The sequence below is a fragment of the Macaca mulatta genome, chromosome 11 (assembly GCF_049350105.2).
Source record: "Macaca mulatta isolate MMU2019108-1 chromosome 11, T2T-MMU8v2.0, whole genome shotgun sequence".
NCBI classification, from domain to species: domain Eukaryota; kingdom Metazoa; phylum Chordata; class Mammalia; order Primates; family Cercopithecidae; genus Macaca; species Macaca mulatta.
The window spans coordinates 107,393,754-107,417,259 of NC_133416.1; the positions used below are offsets into that span (position 1 = coordinate 107,393,754).

General features: G+C 37.9%; 1 protein-coding gene across 3 annotated transcripts in view; it reads right to left on the reverse strand.

Moving 5' to 3' along the window:
• Positions 1-23,506, reverse strand: part of BLTP3B (bridge-like lipid transfer protein family member 3B) — a 112,765-nt gene that overhangs the window by 12,524 nt on the left and 76,735 nt on the right. For 2 of the 3 annotated variants that reach the window (XM_001088354.5, XM_015152555.3), the window contains 5 exons: positions 10,984-11,177; positions 9,152-10,656; positions 8,694-8,869; positions 2,046-2,188; positions 1,139-1,289 (listed from right to left, as the gene is read on the reverse strand). In XM_001088354.5, coding sequence (XP_001088354.2) covers positions 1,139-1,289; positions 2,046-2,188; positions 8,694-8,869; positions 9,152-10,656; positions 10,984-11,177 — 2,169 coding nt within the window. Of the gene's footprint in view, positions 1-1,138; positions 1,290-2,045; positions 2,189-2,529; positions 2,609-8,693; positions 8,870-9,151; positions 10,657-10,983; positions 11,178-23,506 lie in introns of those variants that run through there. The other variant, XR_013401280.1, reaches the window with a different exon arrangement.

Sequence of the window (23,506 nt, forward strand, 5' to 3'; positions counted from 1 at the left end):
ATGAGTAAGAGGCAATATGCACATGGTATAATCTGATAAAAAATGAGGAGACAAGGAAAAAAGGAAGGATGGAAGGGAAAAGGGAAAGGTAGTTGTTAAGATTAATAACCCAAAATGCATTATTTAAATTCCTACACCAAAAGGTGGACCAAAAATGAGCTCCCTAGCAAAAAAGATAAAAATATGATAGTTTCACAACTCATATAACCTTTAAGATAAAAACAAACTCATTCTGGAAAGGCAAAGCTGTTTCAGTTTCTGAGGTATGAAAGTTATTTATCCCATGGGTCCTCATAAGAAGACTGCTATATCAATTCATGATGGATTTTCAAAAATTCATAATGAGAAGGTATTTTATTTTTCTTCAGCATGAGTGTGACTAGTCTTAAACAGGTCAAATGTATGCATATTTGTGAAAGGGGGAGATTTGCAAGAAATTAAAGATGTGTGTATTTATTTACACCAAGGATAGGTCTCCATTCACAATTCCAGGTAGAGAGTTGCTCTTGAAGCTTGTATTCCAGGTACAGAATTATACTTAATTAGTGTTATTACTACTTATTAACACTCCAGAAAATAATGCAAGAGTTCAAATGTAACTCCAAAGATTAAAATATTTCAAAATTCAAATATTTTTATTTTTTAAAATAGAAGGTAAAAGAAACAGCCATAAATTGGTAATGGTTAGTGTTCTTTCCCATAGCAAGAAAAACAAGAGTGAGCTTGCTGAACAAGAGAACTTGCCAACAAACAACTTGATTAATGTGATTTTATTTTGCCTTTTTATCTGTCTAGATCTACACACATACACATTCTCATTCCATGGAGTAAAGCCAGGAATAATTTCAAACAAAATGAGTTTTTTGGAGATGAAATAAAACAAAACAAAAATTTTCTTTGTCAAAGTCACTCCTCCCTGCTACCTTTTATGCCATGGAACTATTACACTATGTCTTCCTATTGAAGCTCCACACACTGTAGAAAAAACTATAAATAATAATTATTATAATAAGTAAATGCAATTTTCCTTGAATTCAATTATAGCCAAGATAGGATTGCTGGTGAGACATATATAAAAGTTAAAACATATTAAACCATTGTATATGAAAAGTAATTAATAAAAAAAAAAAACCCTTACCAACTGGACGATTACAAAGGTAATGCCGAAGGCTGATATTGCCTAACTGGTCTGGTGTCACCTGGTTCACTTGAAGACAGATTTCTGTATCTTCCCCTCGGATGTCAATTTCCCCATTAACACCAGTAATTTTAAATACCACAACGGACATCTATTAATGATTGCATAAATAATATTAGTATGCCAAGCAGTTCAAAACAAAATTTAAGAAATAATATAGGAAACTACTGTTACCCTCTAAAAATACAATTATGACCTACCAGACCAAAAATATACTTGTGATCTACAGAAAACGGTTGTTACATTATAGTGAAAACCTTTCATTTATTATTAAATTAGGTCACAAGGATTGTAAAATGATTTTCATTAAAAGCTAGACAAAATATATTTTTCAAGTCTTTCACTACATCAGGAGGGCTTAAAAGAAACCATTAGCTGGGGCAACACAGTGAGACCCCATATCTACAAAAAAATTTAAAACAGCCAGGTGTGATGGTGTGCACCTGGTCCCAGCTACTAGGGAGGCTGGGGCAGGAAGATCACTTAAGCCCAGGAACTCAAGGCTGCAGTGGGCTATGGACACATCTCTGTACTCCAGCCTGGGCAACAGAGTGAGATCCTGTCTTTAAAAAAATTAAAATAAAAAACATAAAAGGCAAGACAGAAAAAAGAAAGAGCCTTCACTCCTCAATATGATAAAACAAATTTAGAAAAGTAAAATCAAAGGAAAAACAATTGATTGGGGGGAAGCATTTTCAAGAACAAAAGCTGCAAAATGAATTGCCCACCATCTAAGAATTCATGTTATATATGAGTGTCTCAAAATATATACATGTCAAATATGAAATAAAACTGGTGGCATTTATCTTCATAGAATCTCTCTGAAATTATCTGAAATATTTATTACCAGGTCATCATGATTTTCCTGAACACCCTCTGAATTTGTACTGATGGCATCTGGAGAAGTTTCACCATAATTTTGTAGGTTTGCACCAGTATTCACACTTTCTGCTGTGCCCCTGTAATTTGTAGTTGAGTTCTTTTTATTTCCTGAAATAATACAAAAGTAAATTAATAAATTAAAATCAGTTTTACACATCCTCTAACACTGTATGTTTATTTAACAAAAAAGAACTATCCCTTCAACTGTTTCCTTTTTTTTTTTTTGAGACGTAGTCTGTCGCCCAGGCTAGAGTGCAGTGGCACCATCTCGGCTCACTGCAAGCTCCGCCTCCCGCGTTCACGCCATTCTCCTGCCTCAGCCTCCCGAGTAGCTGGGACTACAGGCGCCCGCCACCACCCCCGGCTAATTTTTTGTATTTTTAATAGAGACGGGGTTTCACCGTGTTTGCCAGGATGGTCTCGATCTCCTGACCTCGTGATCCACCCACCTTGGCCTCCCAAAGTGCTGGGATTACAGGTGTGAGCCACCACGCCCGGCCCCTTCAACTCTTTCTCAAGCATTGCCTCCTTTAAAAAATGGACCAAGAAAAATTAGATTGTAATTAGTTATCAAACAATGAATGTGCTATAATTCAATATTTCTCCAACTATCTGTGGTAAAAGACAATTTAAAAAAAAATTCAGTAGCCATTACAGATCAATACTTTTAAAAAATACCATAAAAATGAATAAAAAAATTAGGTAAGAAAACCTAAAGACATACAAAACATAAGTCTCAATTTATTATTATATTTACTACTCTGTAATCAGCTTCTAACGTAGTGCTTGGCAATGTGGTAGGTGCTCAACAAATTATTAAATAAATGGCCCAGGGAAGATACCTGTGAATACTGTTGTGGTATGAGGGGCTAATAAAGGCATTTCATAAGGGGTTCCTAACATCATCAGGGGTTAAGAGAACATCTGTGATAAAATAGTACTTCTGCTAAAGTGAACGAGCCTGGGTGCAGTGGCTCATGCCTGTAATCCCAGCACTTTGGTGAGAGGATCACTTGAGCCCAGGAGTTCAAGACCAGCCTGGGCAACACAGCAAAACCCCATCTCTACCAAAAATACAAAAAATTAGCCAGACGTAGCGGCACTTGCCTGTGGTCCCAGCTACTCAGGAGGCTAAGGCAGAGGACCACGTGAGCCCGGGAGGTAGAGATTGAGGTGAGCCAAGATCATACCACTGTACTGAACTCTAGCCTGGATGACAGAGTGAGACCCCATCTCAAAAAAAAAAAAAAAAAAAAGATTCCCTTAAATTTTTTTTTTTTTGAGACAGTGTCTCAGTCTGTTGGCCAGACTGGAGTGTAGTGGCACGATCTCAGCTCACTGCAACCTCCACCTGCCTCAGCCTCCCAAGTATCTGGCATTACAGGAACGCGCCACCATGCCTGGCTAATTTTTGTATTTTTAGTAAAGATGGGGTTTCACTATGTTAGCCAGGGTGGTCTTGAACTCCTGACCTCAAGTGATCTGCCTGCCTTGGCCTCCCACAGTGCTGGGATTACAGGCGTGTGCCACTGCCTGGCCCCCTTTAAAAAAATTTTTTTTTTAATTTACATGGAAAAGAATAATTGCAAGGAGAGCAAAAAGACACTCCGAAAAACACTGAGTGGATAAAATAATGAGTGGGAAAAATAAAGCCAAGAGTTATCCTTAACAACTCTAATTAAAAGTAAAAATAATAAAATAAACAGAATGAAAAAGAGCATTCCAGAAACAGCTACAACAGACTAAGATGGAAAAGTTTGTCACAGTAAGGAAAGTGAGAGAAAGACTGAAATAAACTATGATCCATCTGAAGTATAATGAGCACATGGGAAAACATCAGAAAAGGTAAGCTGGGGCCACATCACACAGAGGATTGTCAGTCATGTTAAGGATTTTAACTTAATAGCCTTAAAGCAATTACAAGTTATCAGCAGTACAGTGGAAAATGACATGATCAAATCTGTGGGGTTTTTTTTCCCTCCTTTTTTTTTTTTTTTTTTTTTTTTTAAAAGGCAGTCTTGCTCTGTCGCCTCAGCTGGAGTTCAGTGGTGCGATCTCAGTTCACTGCAGCCTCTGCCTCCAGGGTTCAAGCGATTCTCCTGCCTCAGCCTCCTAAGTAGCTGGGACTACAGGTATGTGCCACTTTGTCTGGCTAATTTTTTGTAGTTTTAGTAGACACCGGTTCTCACCATGTTAGCCAGGATGGTCTCCATCTCCTGACTTTGTGATCCGCCCACTTCGGCCTCCCAAAATGCTGGGATTATAGGTGTGAACCACCATGCTCGGCCAAATTTGTGTTTTTTAAAAGAGTATTTTGCCTGGCCAGGAACAGTGGCTCACGCCTGAAATCCCAGCACTTTGGGAGGCCGCAGGGGGTGGATCACCTGAAGTCAGGAGTTCGAGACCAGCCTGGCCAACATGGTAAAACCCAGTCTTGACTAAAAATACAAAAATTAGCTGGGTGTGGTCGCACACACCTGTAATCCCAGCTATTCGGGAGGCTGAGGAGGCAGAAGAATCACTTGAACCCACGAGGCAGAGGTTGCAGTGAGCCGAAATCACACCACCACACTCCAACCTGGGCGATAGAGACTTGGTATAAAAAAATACATATATATTTTGGCTATAGAATAACGTATGAACTGCAAATGGATAAGAAGAGATGTGGAAAGACTAGTTAGGGACCAGAGGTAGCTATGTTGTTTATGTGTTCATAAATATGTACATACATTCACAAATATGTATACATGCACGCATACACATACATATCTTTTTGTATACACATACTTTTGTATGTATCTGACACACCCACACACATATAAAAAAATACATAGATAAAGGCCTGGAAGCATATATACCAAAAGTTGATGGTAGTTACTTCTGCAATGGGGAATGATATCAAGGAGACCATATTATCTGGTTTAAGGAAATGCCTAGAGTAAAAATTGAAGTTATCACCTTAGTATCACCCTTATTCTCCTTTTAAAATGAGAAAATATTCATATATTTCTTGTAAAATTAAAACAAAATACCAAGAGTCTCCTTCCAATAAAAATTAATGACCCTGACATAAAAATAAGTCACTGTTCAAAAGAACCAGGAATGTATATCATTAAAATGTTCTACACAAAGTCCACACTTTTTAAGATCCTAGTCTACTGTTGGAATCTATTCTAAGATAGTCATCAAAAATGCAGACAAAAATTTGTGAACAACAATATAATTATAGCACTTTTATAACTGATAAATTATAAACAATCTAAACATCCAACATCAGGGAAATCTTTAAAAGGCTATGGTACATTCTTATGATAATTTTATACAGGCTTAAAAATATTTTCAAAGGAGTTTACATATACAAATTCATAAAATAAATAACAGTTGATATATTGTGAATGTGAGAGAGACTTTTTGGTGATTTTACTCTCCAAATTATGGTTGTATTTTCCAAGTTTTCCACATTGAGTGGTAGTCACTTTTCCTTACTATTATTTATTAGAAATAATAAAACCACTGATGCTTTCAGATTAAGTAGGGTGATCTGCCACAAGAACATTGTTTTTGAAGTATATTTTGATCAAAGGACAAAAAAATCCTCTGATAAGGTAGGATTTTAAACAATAAAGGGGGCACAGGGGAACTACAGCTATCTGTGAATCTTGAATAGATTTTCATGACACATATCAGTACCTCTTCTACATTTAAGTGATATGCTGGAAAGAAGATTGCTATGAATTATCAGACTTAGACTGAGAATTTTTGTTTATGTATGGTACACATTCCCCAAGTCTGGGGAGCTAGAATAGCTTAATGATTGGTTAAAAACTTGGGCTCATCAGTCAGAATAGCTGACAAATCTGCCTCTTACTACTTGCTGGCTACAACTTTTGAACAAGATATCTTATTTCTTTAAGCTTTAGTTTCTAAATCTATAGAAAAGTGATCAATAATAATAACCACCTCATATGATGGTCTTAAGGATTAAATAATGTGTTTTACAGCACTTGGCGGTATGACTAGGGGTGGTTCAATAAATGTTTGCTATTGTTGTTATTAAATATCATCTATCATGTAAGGTAAACTGACTAGTGTCTCCCACCAAGATAAAGTAAACTGGAATCTAGTAGAGAGATTTTTCTCTGACTTGTGTAAAGGGTAAAATTTTTTAAGAAGACATGTTTGCGTCAGATAGAAGAGTTCAGACTTTGAAGTCTGACTAACTGGGTTCAAATGCTAAACTCTACCACTTACTAGTTGCATAACCTTGGGCAAGCTGCTTACCTCCCTAGGCTTTGTTTGCTTCACCTTTAAAATGAAGATAACAGTTCCTACCTCAATTTATTTGAAGATTAAATACATGTAAGATGCTTACGATAGTAACTGGTATAGTAAGTCCCTAGTAAATATTAGCTTAGAATAACAAACAAGAGGCTGGGGATGGTAGCTCACACCTATAAACCCAGTACTTTGGGAGGCTGAGATGGCTGAGGCCAGGAATTCGAGACCTGCCTGGCCAGCATGGTGAAACCCTGTCTCCACTAAATCACAAAAGTTAGCTAGGCGTGGTGGTGGATGCCTATAGTCCCAGCTACTTGAGAGGCTGAGGCAGGAGAATCACTTGAACCCAGGAGGCAGAGGTTGCAGGGAGCCAGTATCATTACATTGCACTCCAGCCTGGGCAACAAGAAAAAAACATCTCAAAAAAAAAAAAAGAATAGCAAGAATAACAAGAAAGACAATCCCAGCTCTGCGTACAATAATGTGACTATGGGAACACTACTTAAACTTCAGGAGCCTCAGTTTCCGTATCTGTAAAAGGATAAGAATAAGCACTTATACCTCATAGGGCTGAGGCAATTTGGTACATAGTAGACAATAGGCTCTAGAGCCAAAATACCTGAATTTAAACCACTAACTAGCTGTGTTACTTTGGATTCGTTATTTAACCTCTCTCTGAAGATAACAGTATACTATTGATAGAATTGTTGTGAGGTTTAAATTCATTAAAATATATACAAAGCATATAGAATGGTACCAACACAGAGCAAATGCTCAATAAATGTTAGCTTCTATTATTACAGAGTTGTAATTCAAATTAAAAGAAGTAAACTATTTAAGCACCTGCAACGGTATGAATGTGTCCCTTTGAAATTCATGTGTTGGCAAAGTGATAGTACTAAGAGGTAGGGCCTTTAACGGGTGATCAGCCCATGAGAGCTTGCCCCTACATGAAAGGGATTAAGGCCCTTACAAAACAGGCTTCAGGTAGCTTCTCTTGACCTACAGAGGACTGCAAATTACAACCCTTACAATTTGATGAGGTTTGATCTTGGACTTCCCAGTCTCCAGAACACGTGAGAAATAAATTTCTGTTCTTTATAAATTACCCAGTCTGTGGTATTCTGTGATAGCGGAACAAAACAGACATTGCTTGGCAACAAATGGTAGCTACTATTATGGCACATTAGTAATACATATTATATTATTACTTATTACATACTTGTTATATTTATGTTACTAATTATCTAATCTAAGCTTTTCAACTAAATCAATGGGCTTATTTCCTTTCAAACAGAAAGTAATTTAGGCCAGGCATGGCAGCTCATGCCTGTAATCCCAGTATTTTGGGACGCTGAGGTGCATGGATCATTCGAGGTCAGGAGTTTGAGACCAGCCTGGCCAACATGACGAAACCCCATCCCTAGAAAAAGTATAAAAATTAGCCGAGCATGGTGGTGCATGCCTGCAATCCCAACTACACGGGAGGCTGAGGCAGGAGAACTGCTTGAACCCGAAGGCGAAGAATGCAGTAAGCTGACATCACAATACTGCACTCCAGCCTGGGCGACAGAGTGAAGCTCCATCTCAAAAAAAAAAAAGAAAAGAAAAGAAAAAACAAAGTAATTCATATTTGCCTCTGGTCTCCTATGTTTTTGTGTCTGCAGCAACTACTTTCTGACTATGGCCCATACTTCTAATTCCTGTTTACAAACTCAATGCCTTAATGAAGGAGATGCAACAAACACCTTCTAATTCATTTCTAGCAATCTTTACTAGGGCATTGGTTGTCTCTCAATAAAATGGGAAAATCACGTAGTTCCACCATATACTATCATATACGTGAAAGAATCCTAATTTTGTAAATCAGTAGAATTCACCATACAAATTAAGCCCATCTAATCAAATTTCCAAATATAGGAGTCTCTGTAATACAGGCTGGTAGCCTTAATATTGGCTGCTTTATGGTCTAAGTGACTGCATACATATAATTGCTGGATCTCAGCCATAGAGAGGCAGGAGTATCTGGTTAAAAGAAACAATGGAACAACCATTAGAGGAAAGTTAGGTACTCTTGCATAGTCCATGTATGTATAAATAAGTCTTTTTTGGGGGGCTATAATGAACAATTAGAATATATCTAAAAATAACTAAGTATTATTAATAATTAACAATTACTGAATATAACTAAAAATATTCATTTGTTTTTAGTTATGCTCAACAACTTTAAAAAGCATGGGTACAGTTAACAATTATTGAATATAACTAAAAGCATCCCTTTTCTCCTAAGGTGTATGTATGTAATATGAATTCTTAAATCATATCATAACTTTACCTTTTTCCAAAAACATATGGCTGTCACTTCCATCACTTTCTAACAACTGTTCTTCCAATATCATGCTGTCAAGTGAAATGGTATCCAATGACATTTGTGAAGAGCTTCTTTTCATATTCTTATAAGAAACACAGAGAGGAGCCAGGTTGGGTGGGCAACGTTCCTTAGGCTTTCCACTGTTAACAAAATAATTAGAAAGTTAGTAGATATAGAGAAAAGAATTCTATCTAAAAAATACGTCTAAGAAAATTAAGATACGTATATAGCATCCATAGCTGAAATTATACTTAAATATATAAGCTCAAAGTGTTTTCATATTTTGAAACACCTACTCTTTCACATGTTAACAATGCCTTATTTTGTCATGAGCTTTCCTGCCTCAAAACAAAATACACTCACAGGCACACACACTCCACAAAATAAATTAATTTTTAAAAAGGCCAATAAAATGTTGTTACCTTAAAGATGACTGTGATTTAAGTGTTCTAACTGTGGGGGTCTCTTCTTTACTGATATCCAGGTTTTCAGAGAGTGAAGCTGCTTCCGGAAGCAAATCTTCGGCTTTAAAGATGGACTCTATGGTTTCATTTCCTTTACTAGTTAAACTACTTGAAAGTATGTTTTGATTACCATCACTATCAAATGATAGCATATTTGAATCTTCTCTGTAGTTTAAGATACTACTTGAATCTGTATAAAATGAATCCTTTTTGTCACTTGTTTCTGATCCAATTTCTCCTGAGCCACTTTTGTAAACAAGTCCACTACTTTCATCTTCACTTATTTTCCCTAAATGTTTATCTGATAAATAGTCCATAAAAGAAATGCCTTTTTGCAGATTTGTATCACTAGCTGATTTAAAAAGCAAAGGATCTTTTAAAGGGACATGGCTAAGGTCAACACTCATAGATCTGTTGTCTGACATATGATTAACAGTTACACTTCTAATTCTATTTATATCCCTACTAATTTGTTTTCTTTTTGAAGACAAAAAATCCCCATTTTCTGTAGGCAAATAATCAGGTACCACTGGGCTCACACTTTCAGAAACAGGAGACTTAAGAGTATTTGCTTGATCCACTGGATGGAGCAAAAGAGCCAGTTCTGCACTTCTAAGTAAAATTCCAATACAAATGGATGTCTGACTAGCAGGACTGCCAGTTACAGCTTCTACATCTTTCCTTAAGTTCTCTGAAAGAAGAATAAGTGACTCATGCAGCAAAAGCAGGAGCAGATACTGGTAGTGATTAATCTGCATACTGACATGTTTATGAACATGAACTAGGACATGAATATCTGCTTCTGACGAGGAAGAGGAAAATCTAAAAAATGTATCTGATGAAGAAGGCTTCTGACCACCATTTGCCAAGAGCTCAGACTCTGTACTATAATACTCCTTCAACAGTTTCTTCCGCTTCAATCGGCCAGCCAGATCACTAGATTCACTTTGTGATGTGTTTAGAGATACTTGATTACAACTCTGCGGCTCTTTTTGTGACTCTGCATATTTTGTTGGTTGACAAATCCAAATGGAAAGAGGGAATGAGTCTACAAAACTTATTGGCCGTCCTTTTCCACTTTTCATCCCTTCATAATCTATCCAAAATTGAGAAAAGTACACAGCCCAAACATCCATGGCAGCAGAAGTTTTAAGAGTGTTTTTATTCAATTGGGGAGTAATATTTCCTTTATAAATTTCATGCATTTTCGTATCTTGTTCATGAGCATGCCTCTGGAAAATTGGATGTAGAAGATTAAAATTGTCACAAGATTTGGGGAAGCTGGTATATGTTTTACTAAAAAAATCACAATCTTTAAAGTCTTGAAACAAAGCTTCTAGGTCAGAATGTCGACAGTTTGGACAGTGCCTTGTATTTGTGGCAATCATTTCAGAACTCTGAATAGAAATTGCATGTGGCTGATCTTGATGACATTCAGATTTCATTTCAGAAGGAATGACAAACTAGAAGAGAAGAAAAATTAATCTCATCCAACTGTCAAATCCATACATCTTAAAGATAAAAGAACATGACTTAGCTCAGAAATTCTTTTTCTTGACATTTCCCCCCAAAATACTACTTTCCTATTAAGACATAAAACACTAACTCTTCCCCTCAAATCTTATTAAATTGAGTAAAGGGGACTTACATGACCACTAAGAAGAGAATCTTTTAAAAAACAATAACATGAATTAATAATGAATGTAACATATATATATGCACAAAATAAATTGCAAAATAAAAAGAACAAAATTGAATTAAATCATTACTACTACTTGTTTGTACGATACCTTTAACATTAAGCCATCAACTCGAACATCAACATGCTCGTCAGATTTTGAGTTGTCATTCAACTTGTACACAGCCATGAACTGATTAAGACTCTGTTTTAAATCCAACAGAAATTGATTTAACCATAGAATGCTTCTTTCATCCACAGTAAACTGTAGTGCATTCAGCTGGCTATAGAGGTTGGGAGATGGAACTGTGGAGAAAAGATTTTTTAAAAAAAATTTTAATTGTATGTTTCTAAATCTTCCCTGAGAACAAAAAATACATGTTTAGTCAGTTTTATTCTTTCTTAAAACAAATTTGAGGTGTTATTTACAAAATCAAAGTGATACATGTGAATAACAAACACATTTAGATAGACAAAAAAAATTTCCCATGCCTAACTGAAAAAAAGTTTTAATATTTTAAAATATCTATAACATATAAATATACAAAACACATGAATATTTTGAATATATAAATTAATCTAAAACTAACTGCATAAAACAGGAAGCACTGTTTCAATTTCTTTCCTAAGGTTGTATTCACCAAGAACTTGTAAAAACATTACCTTCTTGATGAAGTATCACATCAAAGTGGTCCTCGATCATGTATTTCTGTAGACTTTACAACCTGAATCTTAATCTAAATCCTCTAAAATGAGAGAGCTAAGTCTAATGACCAATTTTTTATGCAAGTGCTATGCTAGCAGGTTCTCCTTGAAAGGAGGGACCACGCATAAATTTATTTCCCACTTTTAATCAAGGCCTGTAATAGTGCTTGGAGCAATGTGAAAACCAAGTATCTCCTCAACAATAAAATGAATTCACTCTTTTTCATAGCTCTCCCAAAATAAACTAATATTTACAATTAGAGGGTACATCGCTTCCTGAAATACACATATTTTTCTACCATACCAGTCATTTTGTTTTCAGAGCACCTTGATGAAGATCTTTGATTCTAAAAATTCAGACATATTTATTCCTACCAAAGCTAAAGTTATGCATATCTAGAGCATTTAGACTAAATTTAAGAAAAATAAATCTAAGGTGTGAGACACCAGTGGAGAGGGAACACTGTAACAATGTCCTGAATATGGTTTATTTGCTTATGTTATTCATTTATTCATTCACTTTCCTTTAAGATCCACTAAATGTCAACCGCATTGTCTGTCTTACCCTAAGCACAAAGAACACCAAAAGAAATAGGGCATGGTCCTTTTTCCTTAAAAGGTCATAGTTTATTACATGAGACAGATACAAACAGAGAAAAATTACAATTTAAGTCTATCAGAGACATGCAATTGTGAAGTGTAGGTGCTTGCCTTTGGGAATAGAAATAAAGTGAGTGCTGCAGAGACTGCATCACACTCTGAAAGGAAAGGAAGGAGAGGGAATATCTCAACGTAGATTGACTGATGATGGCAGCCACAGAGTAGACTAGGAAGCAAATGCTGCCCAAGAGCTAGAGCACAGAAAGAAGCCTGAGAGCAGATGTGGGACTGAAAAAGGAACCCAGGACACTAAGCACTAGAAAGATCTATATGTGGTTTCCAACAGAAGTCTACTTATAAAATAGATTACTATGTAGTTAATAATACTTAAAAGCAGCTTGTAGAAACATTGAATATTCTGATATCACTAAGGAAAAGAAGCAGGGTGCAAATTAAATATGTAAAAGAAATACATGCATTAAAAAACAAGACTAACAACGCTATATTTATTGCTATGGGTTGAACTGTGTCCCTCCAAAATGCATTTACTGAAGTTCTATCTCCCTGTAGCTCAGAATCTATTTGGAGCTAAAGCCTTTAAAGAGACAATTATGGTAAAATGAGTTCACTGGGTGGGCCCTAGTCCATTGTGACTCATATCCTTATAAGAGCAGAACAGGAGGGACAAACACACATACACAGAGGGAAGACCATGTGAAAACATAGGCGGAAGATGACCATCTATAAGGAGAGCAGTCTCAGAAGAAACAATCCTGCTGAAGTCTTCATCTTGGACCTCTAGCCTCAGAACTGTGAGACAATAAATTTCTGTTAAGTCACCTAGTCTGTGGTGTTTGTTATAGCAGCCCTAACAAATGAATATACTTACATTTGAGCAGATGTCTCCAAACCGCAAGCTTACAAGCATTGTTTTTTTGGCTTTTTCTTCTTTATTGTTAAAATATAATGCATATGTTACTTTCACAATGGTAAAAGGAAAGTTAAGAGATTATAAAAGTTGGAACATTTAGTACTGTTCAAAATAGAGATAATGAGGAATGAAAATTAACTCATCTATATGAGGGTTCAACATACTATATTCTCTACTTTTGTTTATTTTTGAAAATTTCTCTAAGAAAAAATTAAATTAAAAAATAGTTAAACATAATCTAGAAATTCCACTACCAGGTATCTACGGGGGTCAAGTTTAACACGCAAGGAAGGAATTTTGTTAATTTTTTTCAGAAAAAAAAAAGTACAGATTATAGAATGAAATTATAATTCCTTTGGTACCTAACAAAACTTGTATAAACAAGCCTAGACGGCTGGGAGTGTTGGCTCATGTCTGTAATCCCAGTGCTTTGGGAGGCCAAAGCGGGAGGATGGCTTGAGCCCACGAGTTTGAGACTAGCCCAGGCAACAGAGTGAGATCTTGTACCTATAAAAAATTTTAAATTAGCTGGACATGATGGCTCATGCCTATAATCCTAGCTATTAGCGAGGCTAAGATGGGAAGATCACTCGAGTCCAGGAGTTTGAGGCAGCAGTGAACCATCATTGTGACACAGTACTCCAGCCTAGGCACAGAGTGAGGCTGTCTCAAAAAAAAAGAAAAGAATATCTAAAAAAAAAAAAAAAAACCAAACAGCTTGGAAGTCATAAATACTGGAAACTACTCTTAACTCGGAAGAAAAATTACTTGTTTAGGGACAAGGTGGCAGGCAGGAGGCAGGACTAGTTTGCAGCTCCAACTTGTACGGACATAGCAGTGTGTGGAGGCTCACATAGTGAAGTTTTGCTCCAGAACGACTACAGGAATAAATCAGGAAAACTGAGAGGACCCATACACCCTCTGAAGGACACAGATTGCTCCGCAGGACCCGAGAGACAACCCAAATATTGGACTGGTACTCATTGCTGAGCCACAGATGGTTCACATCACAGGACTCTGCAGACAACCCCCAGTACCAGCCCACAGCCTGGTAGACTTGCTGGGTGTCTGGATCTAGAAGAGAGATAACAATCACTATAGCTCGGCTCTCAGAATCCACACCCATAGGAAAAAAGGGAGAATACCGGCCAGGTGCAGTGGCTCACGCCTGTAATCCCAGTACTTTGGGAGGCCAAGGCGGGCAGATCACCTGAGGTCAGGAGTTCAAGACCAGCCTGATCAACATAGAGAAACCCCGTCTCTACTAAAAATACAAAATTAGCCGGGTGTGGTGACGCACGCCTGTGATCCCAGCTACTCGGGAGGCTAAGGCGGGAGAATCACTTGAGCCCAGGAGGCGAAGATTGCGGTGAGCCTAGGTCATGCCATTGCACTGCAGCCTGGGCAACAAGAGTGAAACTCTGTCTCAAAAAAAAAAAAAAAAGGGATAATGCCACTTCAAGGGAACATGTCATGGGACAAAAGAGTCTGAACAACAGCCTTCAGTCCCAGACACTACCTCTGAGAGAGCCTACCCAAATAAGAAAGAACCAGAAAAACAACTCTGTTAATATGATAAGAGAAGGTTCTTTAACCTTCTCTTATCCAAAAAAAATCTTATCCAAAAAAATCACACTAGCTCACCAGCAATGGACCCAAACCAAGAAGAAATCCCTGATTTACCTGAGAAAGAATTCTAGGCTAATCAGGGAGGCACCAGAGAAAGGCGAAGCCCAGTGTAAGGAAATCCAAAAAATGATACAAGAAGTGAAAGAAATATTCAAGGAAATAGATAGCATAAATAAAAATCAATCAAAACTTCAGGAATAAACAGACACACTCACAGAAATGCAAAATGCTCTAGAAAGTCTCAGCAATAGAACTGAATAAGTAGAAGAAAGAAATTCAGAGCTCAAAGACAAGGTCTTTGAATTAACCCAGTCCAACAAAGACAAAGAAAAAAAGAATAAGAAAATATTAACAAAGTTTCCAAGATGTCTGGGATTATGTTAAATGACCAAACCTAAGAATAATTGGTGTTCCTAAGTAGGAAGAGAAATCTAAAAGTTTGGAAAACATACTTGGGGGAATAATTGAGGAAAACTTCCCTGACCTTGCTACAGACTTAGACATCCAAATACAAGAAGCACAAAGAACACCTGGGAAATTCATCGCAAAAGATGATTGCCTAGGCTCACTGTCATCAGGTTATCTAAAGTTAAGACAAAGGAAAGAATCTTAAGAGCTGTGGGACAGAAGCACCAGGTAACCTATAAAGGAAAATCTATCAGATTAACAGCAGATTTCTCAGCAGAAAATCTAGAAGCTAGAAGGGATTCTGGCCCTATCTTCAGCTTCCTCAAACAAAACAATTATCAGTCAAGAATTTTATATCTAGTGAAACTAAGCTTCACATACGAAGTAAAAATACAGTGTTTTTCAGACAAACAAATGCTGAGAGAATTTGCCACTAGCAAGTCACCACTACCAGAACTAAGAACTGCTCAAAGGAGCTCCAAATCTTGAAACAAATCCTGGAAACACAACAGAATCTCTTTAAAGCATAAATCTCAGAGGATCTATAAAACAAAAATACAATTTAAAAAAAAAAGGCATACAGGCAACAAACAGCATGATGAATGGAATGGTACCTCATGTCTCAATACTAACACTAAATGTAAATGGCCTAAATGTTCCACTTAAAAGATACAGAACTGCAATAGATAAGAATTCACCTGTTGTGGGAAGTCAGGGACCCCGAACGGAGGGACCGGCTGGAGCCACAGCAGAGGAACATAAATTGTGAAGATTTCATGGACATTTATCACTTCCCTAATAACACTCTTATAGCCTGTCTTACTTTAATCTCTTAATCCTGTTATCTTCATAGTAAGCTGAGGATATATGTCACCTCAGGTCCACTGTGATGAATGCATTAACTGTATAAATTGATTGTAAAATGTGTGTTTGAACAATACGAAATCAGTGCACCTTGAAAAAAAACAGAATAACAGTGATTTTCAAGGAAAAAGGGAAGACAACCATAAGGTCTGACTGCCTGCAGGGTTGGGCAGAATACAGCTATATTTTTCTTCTTGCAGAGAGCCTATAAACAGACGTGCAAGTAGGGAAGATATCACTAAATTCTTCTCCTAGCAAGGAATATTAATAATTAAGACCCTGGGAAAGGAATTGCATTCCTGGGCGAAGGTCTATAAACGGCTGCCCTGGGAGTGTCTGTCTTATGCAGTTGAGATAACAACTGAAACACACCCTGGTCTCCTGCAGTACCCTCAGGCTTATTAGGGTGGGGAAAAAACTGCTCCCTGGTAAATTTGAGGTCAGATCAGTTCTCTGCTCTTGAACCCTGTTTTCTGTTGTTTAAGATGTTTATCAAGACAATGCGTGCACAGCTGAACATAGACCCTTATCAGGAGTTTTTTATTTTGACCTTTGCCTTGTGATCTTTGCTTTGCTCTTTGCCTTGTGATCTTTATTGGCCTCAGAAGCATGTGATCTTTGTTCTCCTTTCTGCCTTTTGAAGCATGTGATCTTTGTAACCTACTCCCTGTTCGTACACCCCCTCCCCTTTTGAAGTCCTTAATAAAAACCTGCTGGTTTTGTGGCTCAGGTGGGCATCACGGTCCTACTGCTATGTGACGTCACCCTGGCAGTCCAGCTGTAAAATTCCTCTCTTTGTACTCTTTCTCTTTATTTCTCAGATCGGCCAACACTTAGGGAAAATAGAAAGAACATACATTGAAATTTTGGGGGTGGATTCCCCCGATATTCACCAACCATCTGCTGCCTTCAAGAGACTCACCTAACAAATAAGGACTCACACAAACTTAAGGTAAAGGGGTGGAAAAAGACATTTCATGCAAATGGACATCAAAAGCAAGCAGGAGTAGCTATTCTTATAACAGACAAACCTTAAAGCAACAGCAGTTAAAAAAGACAAAGAGGGACATTATACAATGATAAAAGGCCTTGTCCAACAGGACACTATCACAATCCTAACATATATGCATCTAACACTGGAATTCCCAAATTTACAAAACAATTACTAATAGGCCTAAGAAATGAGATAGATGGCAACACAATAATAGTGGGGGATTTCAATACTCAACTGACAGCACTAGACAGATCATCAAGACAGAAAGTCAACAAAGAAACAATGGATTTCAACTATACTCTGACCGGGCACGGTGGCTCATGCCTGTAATCCCAGCACTTTGGGAGGCTGAGGCAGGCGGATCATGAGGTCAGGAAATCAAGACCATCCTGGCTAACACAGTGAAACCCCATCTCTACTTAAAAAAAAAAATACAAAAACTTAGCCAGGCATAGTGGCGAGTGCCTGTAGTCCCAGCTACTCTGGAGGCTGAGGCAGGAGAATGGCGTGAACTCAGGAGGCAGAGTTTGCAGTGAGCCGAGATCATGCCACTGCACTCCAGCCTGGGCAACAAAGCAAGACTCCATCTCAAAAACAAAACAAAACAAAACAAAACTAAACTAAACTATACTCTGGAACAAATGGACTTAACAATATTTACAGAACATTCCATCCAACAACTGCAGAATATACATTCTATTCAACAGACTTTCGCCAAGAGATAGGCCATATGATAGGCCACAAAAAGAGCCTCAATAAATTTAAGAAAGTTGAAATTATATCAAGCACTCTCTCAGATCACAATGGAATAAAAGTGGAAATCTACTTCAAAGGAACCTTCAAACCCATGCAAATACCTGGAAATTAAATAACCTGATCCTGAATGATCACTGGGTCAAAAATGAAATCAAGATGAAAATTAAAAAATTCTTCGAATTGAACAGTAGTGACACAACCTATCAAAACCTTTGGGACACAGCAAAGGTGGCGCTGAGAGGAAAGTTTATAGTTCTAAATGCCTACATTAAAAAGTCTGAAACAGCACAAACAGATAATCTAAGGTCACACCTTAAGGAACTAGAGAAACAAGAACAAACCAAACCCAAACCCAGCAGAAGAAAGGCAATGACCAAGATCAGAGCAGAACTAAATGAAATTGAAGCAAACAAAAACAATACAAAAGACAAATTAAACAAAAAGCTGGTTCTTTGAAAAGATAAATAAAATTGATAGACCACTGGCAAGATTAACCAAGAAGAGAGAAAATCCAAATAAGCTCAGTAAGAAACAAAATGGGAGATATTACAACTGACACCACAGAAATACAAAAGGTCATTCAACGCAACTATGAACACCTTTACGTGCACATACTAGGAAACCTAGAAGAGATGGAAGAATTCCTGGAAAAATACAACCCTCCTAGCTTATATCAGGGAGAATTAGATAGTCTGAACAGACCAATAACAAGCAGCCAAACTGAAATAATTTAAAAATTACCAACAAAAAAAAGTCCAGGACCAGATGGATTCACAGTAGAATTCTACCAGACATTCAAAGAATTGGTACCAATCCTACTGACACTATTCCACAAAGATAGAGAAAGAGGGAACCCTCCCTAAATCATTCTATGAAGCCAGTATTGCCCTAATACCAAAACCAGGAAAGGGCATAACCAAAAAAGAAAGCAGACCAATATGCCTGATGAACATTGATGCTAAAATCCTTAACAAAATACTAGCTTACCGAATCCAACAATATATCAAAAAGATAATCCACCATGATCAAGTGGGTTTCATACCAGGGATGCATACCAGAGATGGTTTAACATACACAAGTCAATAAATGTGATACACCAAAGAAACAGTATTAAAAACAAAAATCACATGATCATTTCTATAGATGCAGAAAAAGCATTCGACAAAATCCAGCAATGCTTTATGATTAAAACTCTCAGTAAAAACAGCATACATGGGACATACCTCAACATAATAAAAGCCATCTCTGACAAACGCACAGCCAACGTAATACTAAATGGGGAAAAGTTGAAAGCATTCCCTCTGAGAACTGGAACAAGACAAGGATGCCAACTCTCACCACTCCTCTTCAACACAGTACTAGAAGTCCTGGGCAGACCAATCAGACAAGAGAAAGAAATAAAGGGCATCCAAATAGGTAAAGAGGAAGTCAAACTGTCACTGTTTGCTGATGATATGATTATTTACCTAAAAAACCCTACTAAAGACTCCTCCAGAAAGTTCCTAGAACTGATAAAAGAATTCAGCAAAGTTTCCAGATACAAAATTAATGTACACAAATCAGTAGCTCTTCTATACACCAACAATGATTAAGCTGAGAATCAAATCAAGAACTCAACCCCTTTACAACAGCGAAAATAATAATAATAATAAAATTAAAAAATAGTTAGGAATATACCTAACCAAGGAGGTGAAAGACCTCTACAAGGAAAACTGCAAAACACTGCTGAAAGAAATCATAGATGACACAAACACATGGAAACACATCCCATGCTCATGGATGGGTGGAATCAATATTGGGAAAATGGCCATACTGCCAAAAGCAATCTACAAATTCAATGGAATTCCCATCCAAATACCACCATCATTCTTCACAGAACTGGAAAAAACAATTCAAAAATTCATATGGGGCCAAAAAAGAGCCCACATGGCCAAAGCAAGACTAAGAAAAAAGAACAAAACTGGAGGCATCATATTACCTGATTTCAAACTATACTATAAGGCCATAGTCACCAGAACAGCATGGTACTGGTATAAAAATAGGCACATAGAACAATGGAACAGAATAGAGAATCCAGAAGTAAACCCAAATACTTACAGCTAACTGTTCTTCAACAAGGCAAATAAAAACATAAAGTGGGGAAAGGCCACACTTTTCAACAAATGGTGCTGGGATAATTGGTTAGCCATATGTGGGAGAATGAAACTGGATCTTCATCTCTCACTTTATACAAAAATCAACTCAAGATGGATTAAGGACTTAAATCTAAGCCCTGAAACTATAAAAATTCTAGAAGACAACATTGGAAACACTCTTCTACACATTGGCTTACACAAGGATTTCATGACCAAGAACCTAAAAGGAAATGTAATAAAAAAACAAAGATAAATTGCTGAGACTTAATTAAAGAGCTCTGCACAGCAAAAGGAACAGTTAGTAGAGTAAACAGACAACCCACAAAGTGGGAAAAACTCTACATGATCTATATACATCTGACAATGGACTAATAACCAGAAGCTACAATGAACTCAAATCAACAAGAAAAAAACAAACAATCCCACCAAAAAGGGATTGATGGCTGAGACAATGAGTATATAGTTCTCAAAAGAACATATATAAGTGGCCAACAAACAGAAAAAAAAAATGCTCAACATCACTAATGATCAGGGAAATTCAAATCAAAACCACGATGTGATACCATTCTCACTGCAAGAAAAGCCATAATCAAAAAATAGTAGATGTTGGCACTGATGTGGTGAACAGAGAATACTTCTACACTGCTGGTGGGAATATAAACTAGTACAACCACTATGGAAAACAGTGTGGAGATTCCTTAAAGAGCTAAAAGTAGGCAGAGCGTGGTGGCTCATGTCTGTCATCTCAGCACTTTAGGAGGCCGAGGCAGGCGGATCACAAGATCAGGAGTTCAAAACCAGCCTGGCCAACACGGTGAAACCCCATCTCTAAAAATACAAAAATTAGCTGGGTGCAGTGGCGCTACTCAGGAGGCTGAGGGAAAATTGCTTGAACCCGGGAAGTAGAGGTTGCAGTGAGCCCAGATCACGCCGCTGCACTCCAGCCTGGGTGACAGAATAAGACTCCATCTCAAAAAAAAAAAAAAAAAAAAAAAGGCACTGAAAGTAAGACTACCATTTGATCCAGCAATCCCACTACTGGGTATCTGCCCAGAGGAAAAGAAGTCATTGTATGAAAAAGATACTTGCACACACGTTTATAGCAGCAAAATTCACAATTACAAAACGTGGAACCAACCCAAATGCCCAGCAATCAATGAGTGGATAAAGAAACTGTGGGGGGTGGGGGTGTGTGTATATATATAACAGAATACTACTCAGCCATAAAAAGGAATGAATTAATGGCATTTGCATCAACCTGGATGAGACTGGAGACTATTAGCCTAAGTAGTAATAGTAACTACTTTTAGTAGTTACTCAGGAATGAGTAACTCAGGAATGAAAAGCCAAACATCATATGTTCTTCCTCATAACTGGAAGCTAAGCTATGAGGATGCAAAAACATAAGAATGATACAATGGACTTTGAGGACCTGGGGGAAGGGGTGGGAAGGGGGTGAGGGATAAAAGACTACAAACAAGGTATACTGCTCTGGTGATGGGTGCAGCAAAATCTTACAAATCACCACTAAACAACTTATTCATGTAACAAAACACCACCTGTTCCCCAATAACTTATGGAAATAAAAATTTTTTTTTTTTTTTTTTTGAGACGGAGTCTTGCTCTGCCGCCCAGGCTGGAGTGCAGCGGCCGGATCTCAGCTCACTGCAAGCTCCGCCTCCCGGGTTCACGCCATTCTCCTGCCTCAGCCTCCCAAGTAGTTGGGACTACAGGCGCCTGCCACCGCGCCCAGCTAGTTTTTTGTATTTTTTAGTAGAGACGGGGTTTCACCGGGTTAGCCAGGATAGTCTCGATCTCCTGACCTCGTCATCCGCCCGTCTCGGCCTCCCAAAGTGCTGGGATTACAGGCTTGAGCCACCGCGCCCGGCCAAAAAATTTTTTTAATAAAAATAATATAGAATAAAATTTTTAAAAATTACTTGTTCAATGACATATTTTATTTAAGAAAAACAATTATGGGGGCATGGCTGGAATACTATGATTATGCAATAACAGACAATGGCCGTGGTGAATACAGGGGCAAAGGGGAGCAGTGTAATACAGTGGGGAAAAAACAATGAATTCAGATTTACAAGACAATGCCTGAGTTTCAACTGTGCCATTTTATTCCCTATAAGATGCTGAGCAGATGTCTTCCTTCACCTATCTGAGTTTTCTCATCTGTTTAGGAAGGCAGCTGAGAGAAACAAATGAGAAATACACACAGATAAACAAAAATCCACAAAAGATTCTTGAAACATGAAGATAGGATTAGATGCCAGAAAGCTTTTTAATTTTTTAAAATTTATTTATTTGAGACAGAGTTTCGCTTTTGTTGCCCAGCCTGGAGTATAATGGCGTGATCCCAGCTCACCGCATCCTCCACCTCCCTGGTTCAAGCGATTTTCCTGCCTCAGCCTCCCAAGTAGCTGAGATTACAGGCATGTGCCACCATACCCGGCTAACTTGGTATTTTTAGTAGATGGGGTTTCACCAGATTGGTCATGCTGATCTTGAACTCCTGACCTCAGGTGATCCACCTGCCTCAGCCTCCCAAAGTGCTGGGATTACAGGCATGAGCCACTGCACCTGGCCAATGCCAGAATTTTCACCCAAACTAGGAATAAAGCAATAAAATAGATAGATATCTTTGTAATTCCCAGGATGCCATCTTTTAATTTAGCAACAAAGGCAAAATCTATGGTATGAGGATCAGAAGTTCCTTTTGAAACTAAAAATATACATTAATAGGGTAGGTGCAGTGGCTCATGCCTGTAATCCCAGTACTTTTGGAAGCCAAGGAGGTCAGATCACTTGAGGTCTAGAGCTCAAGATAAGCTTGGCCAACAAGGAGAAAAGAAATCTCGCCTCTACTAAAAAAAAAATTACAAAAATCAGCCAGATGTGGTAGTGCATGCCTGTAGTCCCAGCTACTCAGGAGGCTGAGGCAGGAGAATTGCTTGAACCTGGTATGTGGAGGTTGCAGTGAGCTGAGATCGCACCACTGCACTCCAGCATGGGCAACAGAGCAAGAATCTGTCTCAGAAAAAAAAAATATATATATAAATAAATCAATATTAAACAAATGGGCAAGTAGGTCTAAGTATTTTGGGAGTTCTACTTTTAAAGAAAGGACATAAAACTTGTTACGTCTCTGATAACAAAACCTATTTCACCTAAATACTTTCAACTATGATTTTCACCTAACATGATGAAAAAGTTATCACATAAAAGAGGGCAACATTTAGTTTAAGAATTCCGAGATGGGCCAGGTGCAGGGGCTCACATCTGTAATCCCAGCACTTTGGGAGGCTGATGTGGGCAGACCACTTGAGGCCAGGAGTTAGAGACCAGCCTGGCCAACATGACAAAACCCTATCTCTACCAAAAACACAAAAATTAGCTGGGAGTGCTGGCACGCATGTGTAGTCCCAGCTACTTGGAAGCCTGAGGCACAAGGACCATTTGGGCCCGGGAGGGCAGAGGTTCCAGTGACCCGAGATCATGCCACTGCACTCCAGCCTGGGCAACAGAGCAAGACGCTGTCTCCAAAAAAAAAAAGAATTCCTAGATGAACTGAGACGATAGCAGAGAGTTTTAATATTCAAAGAAT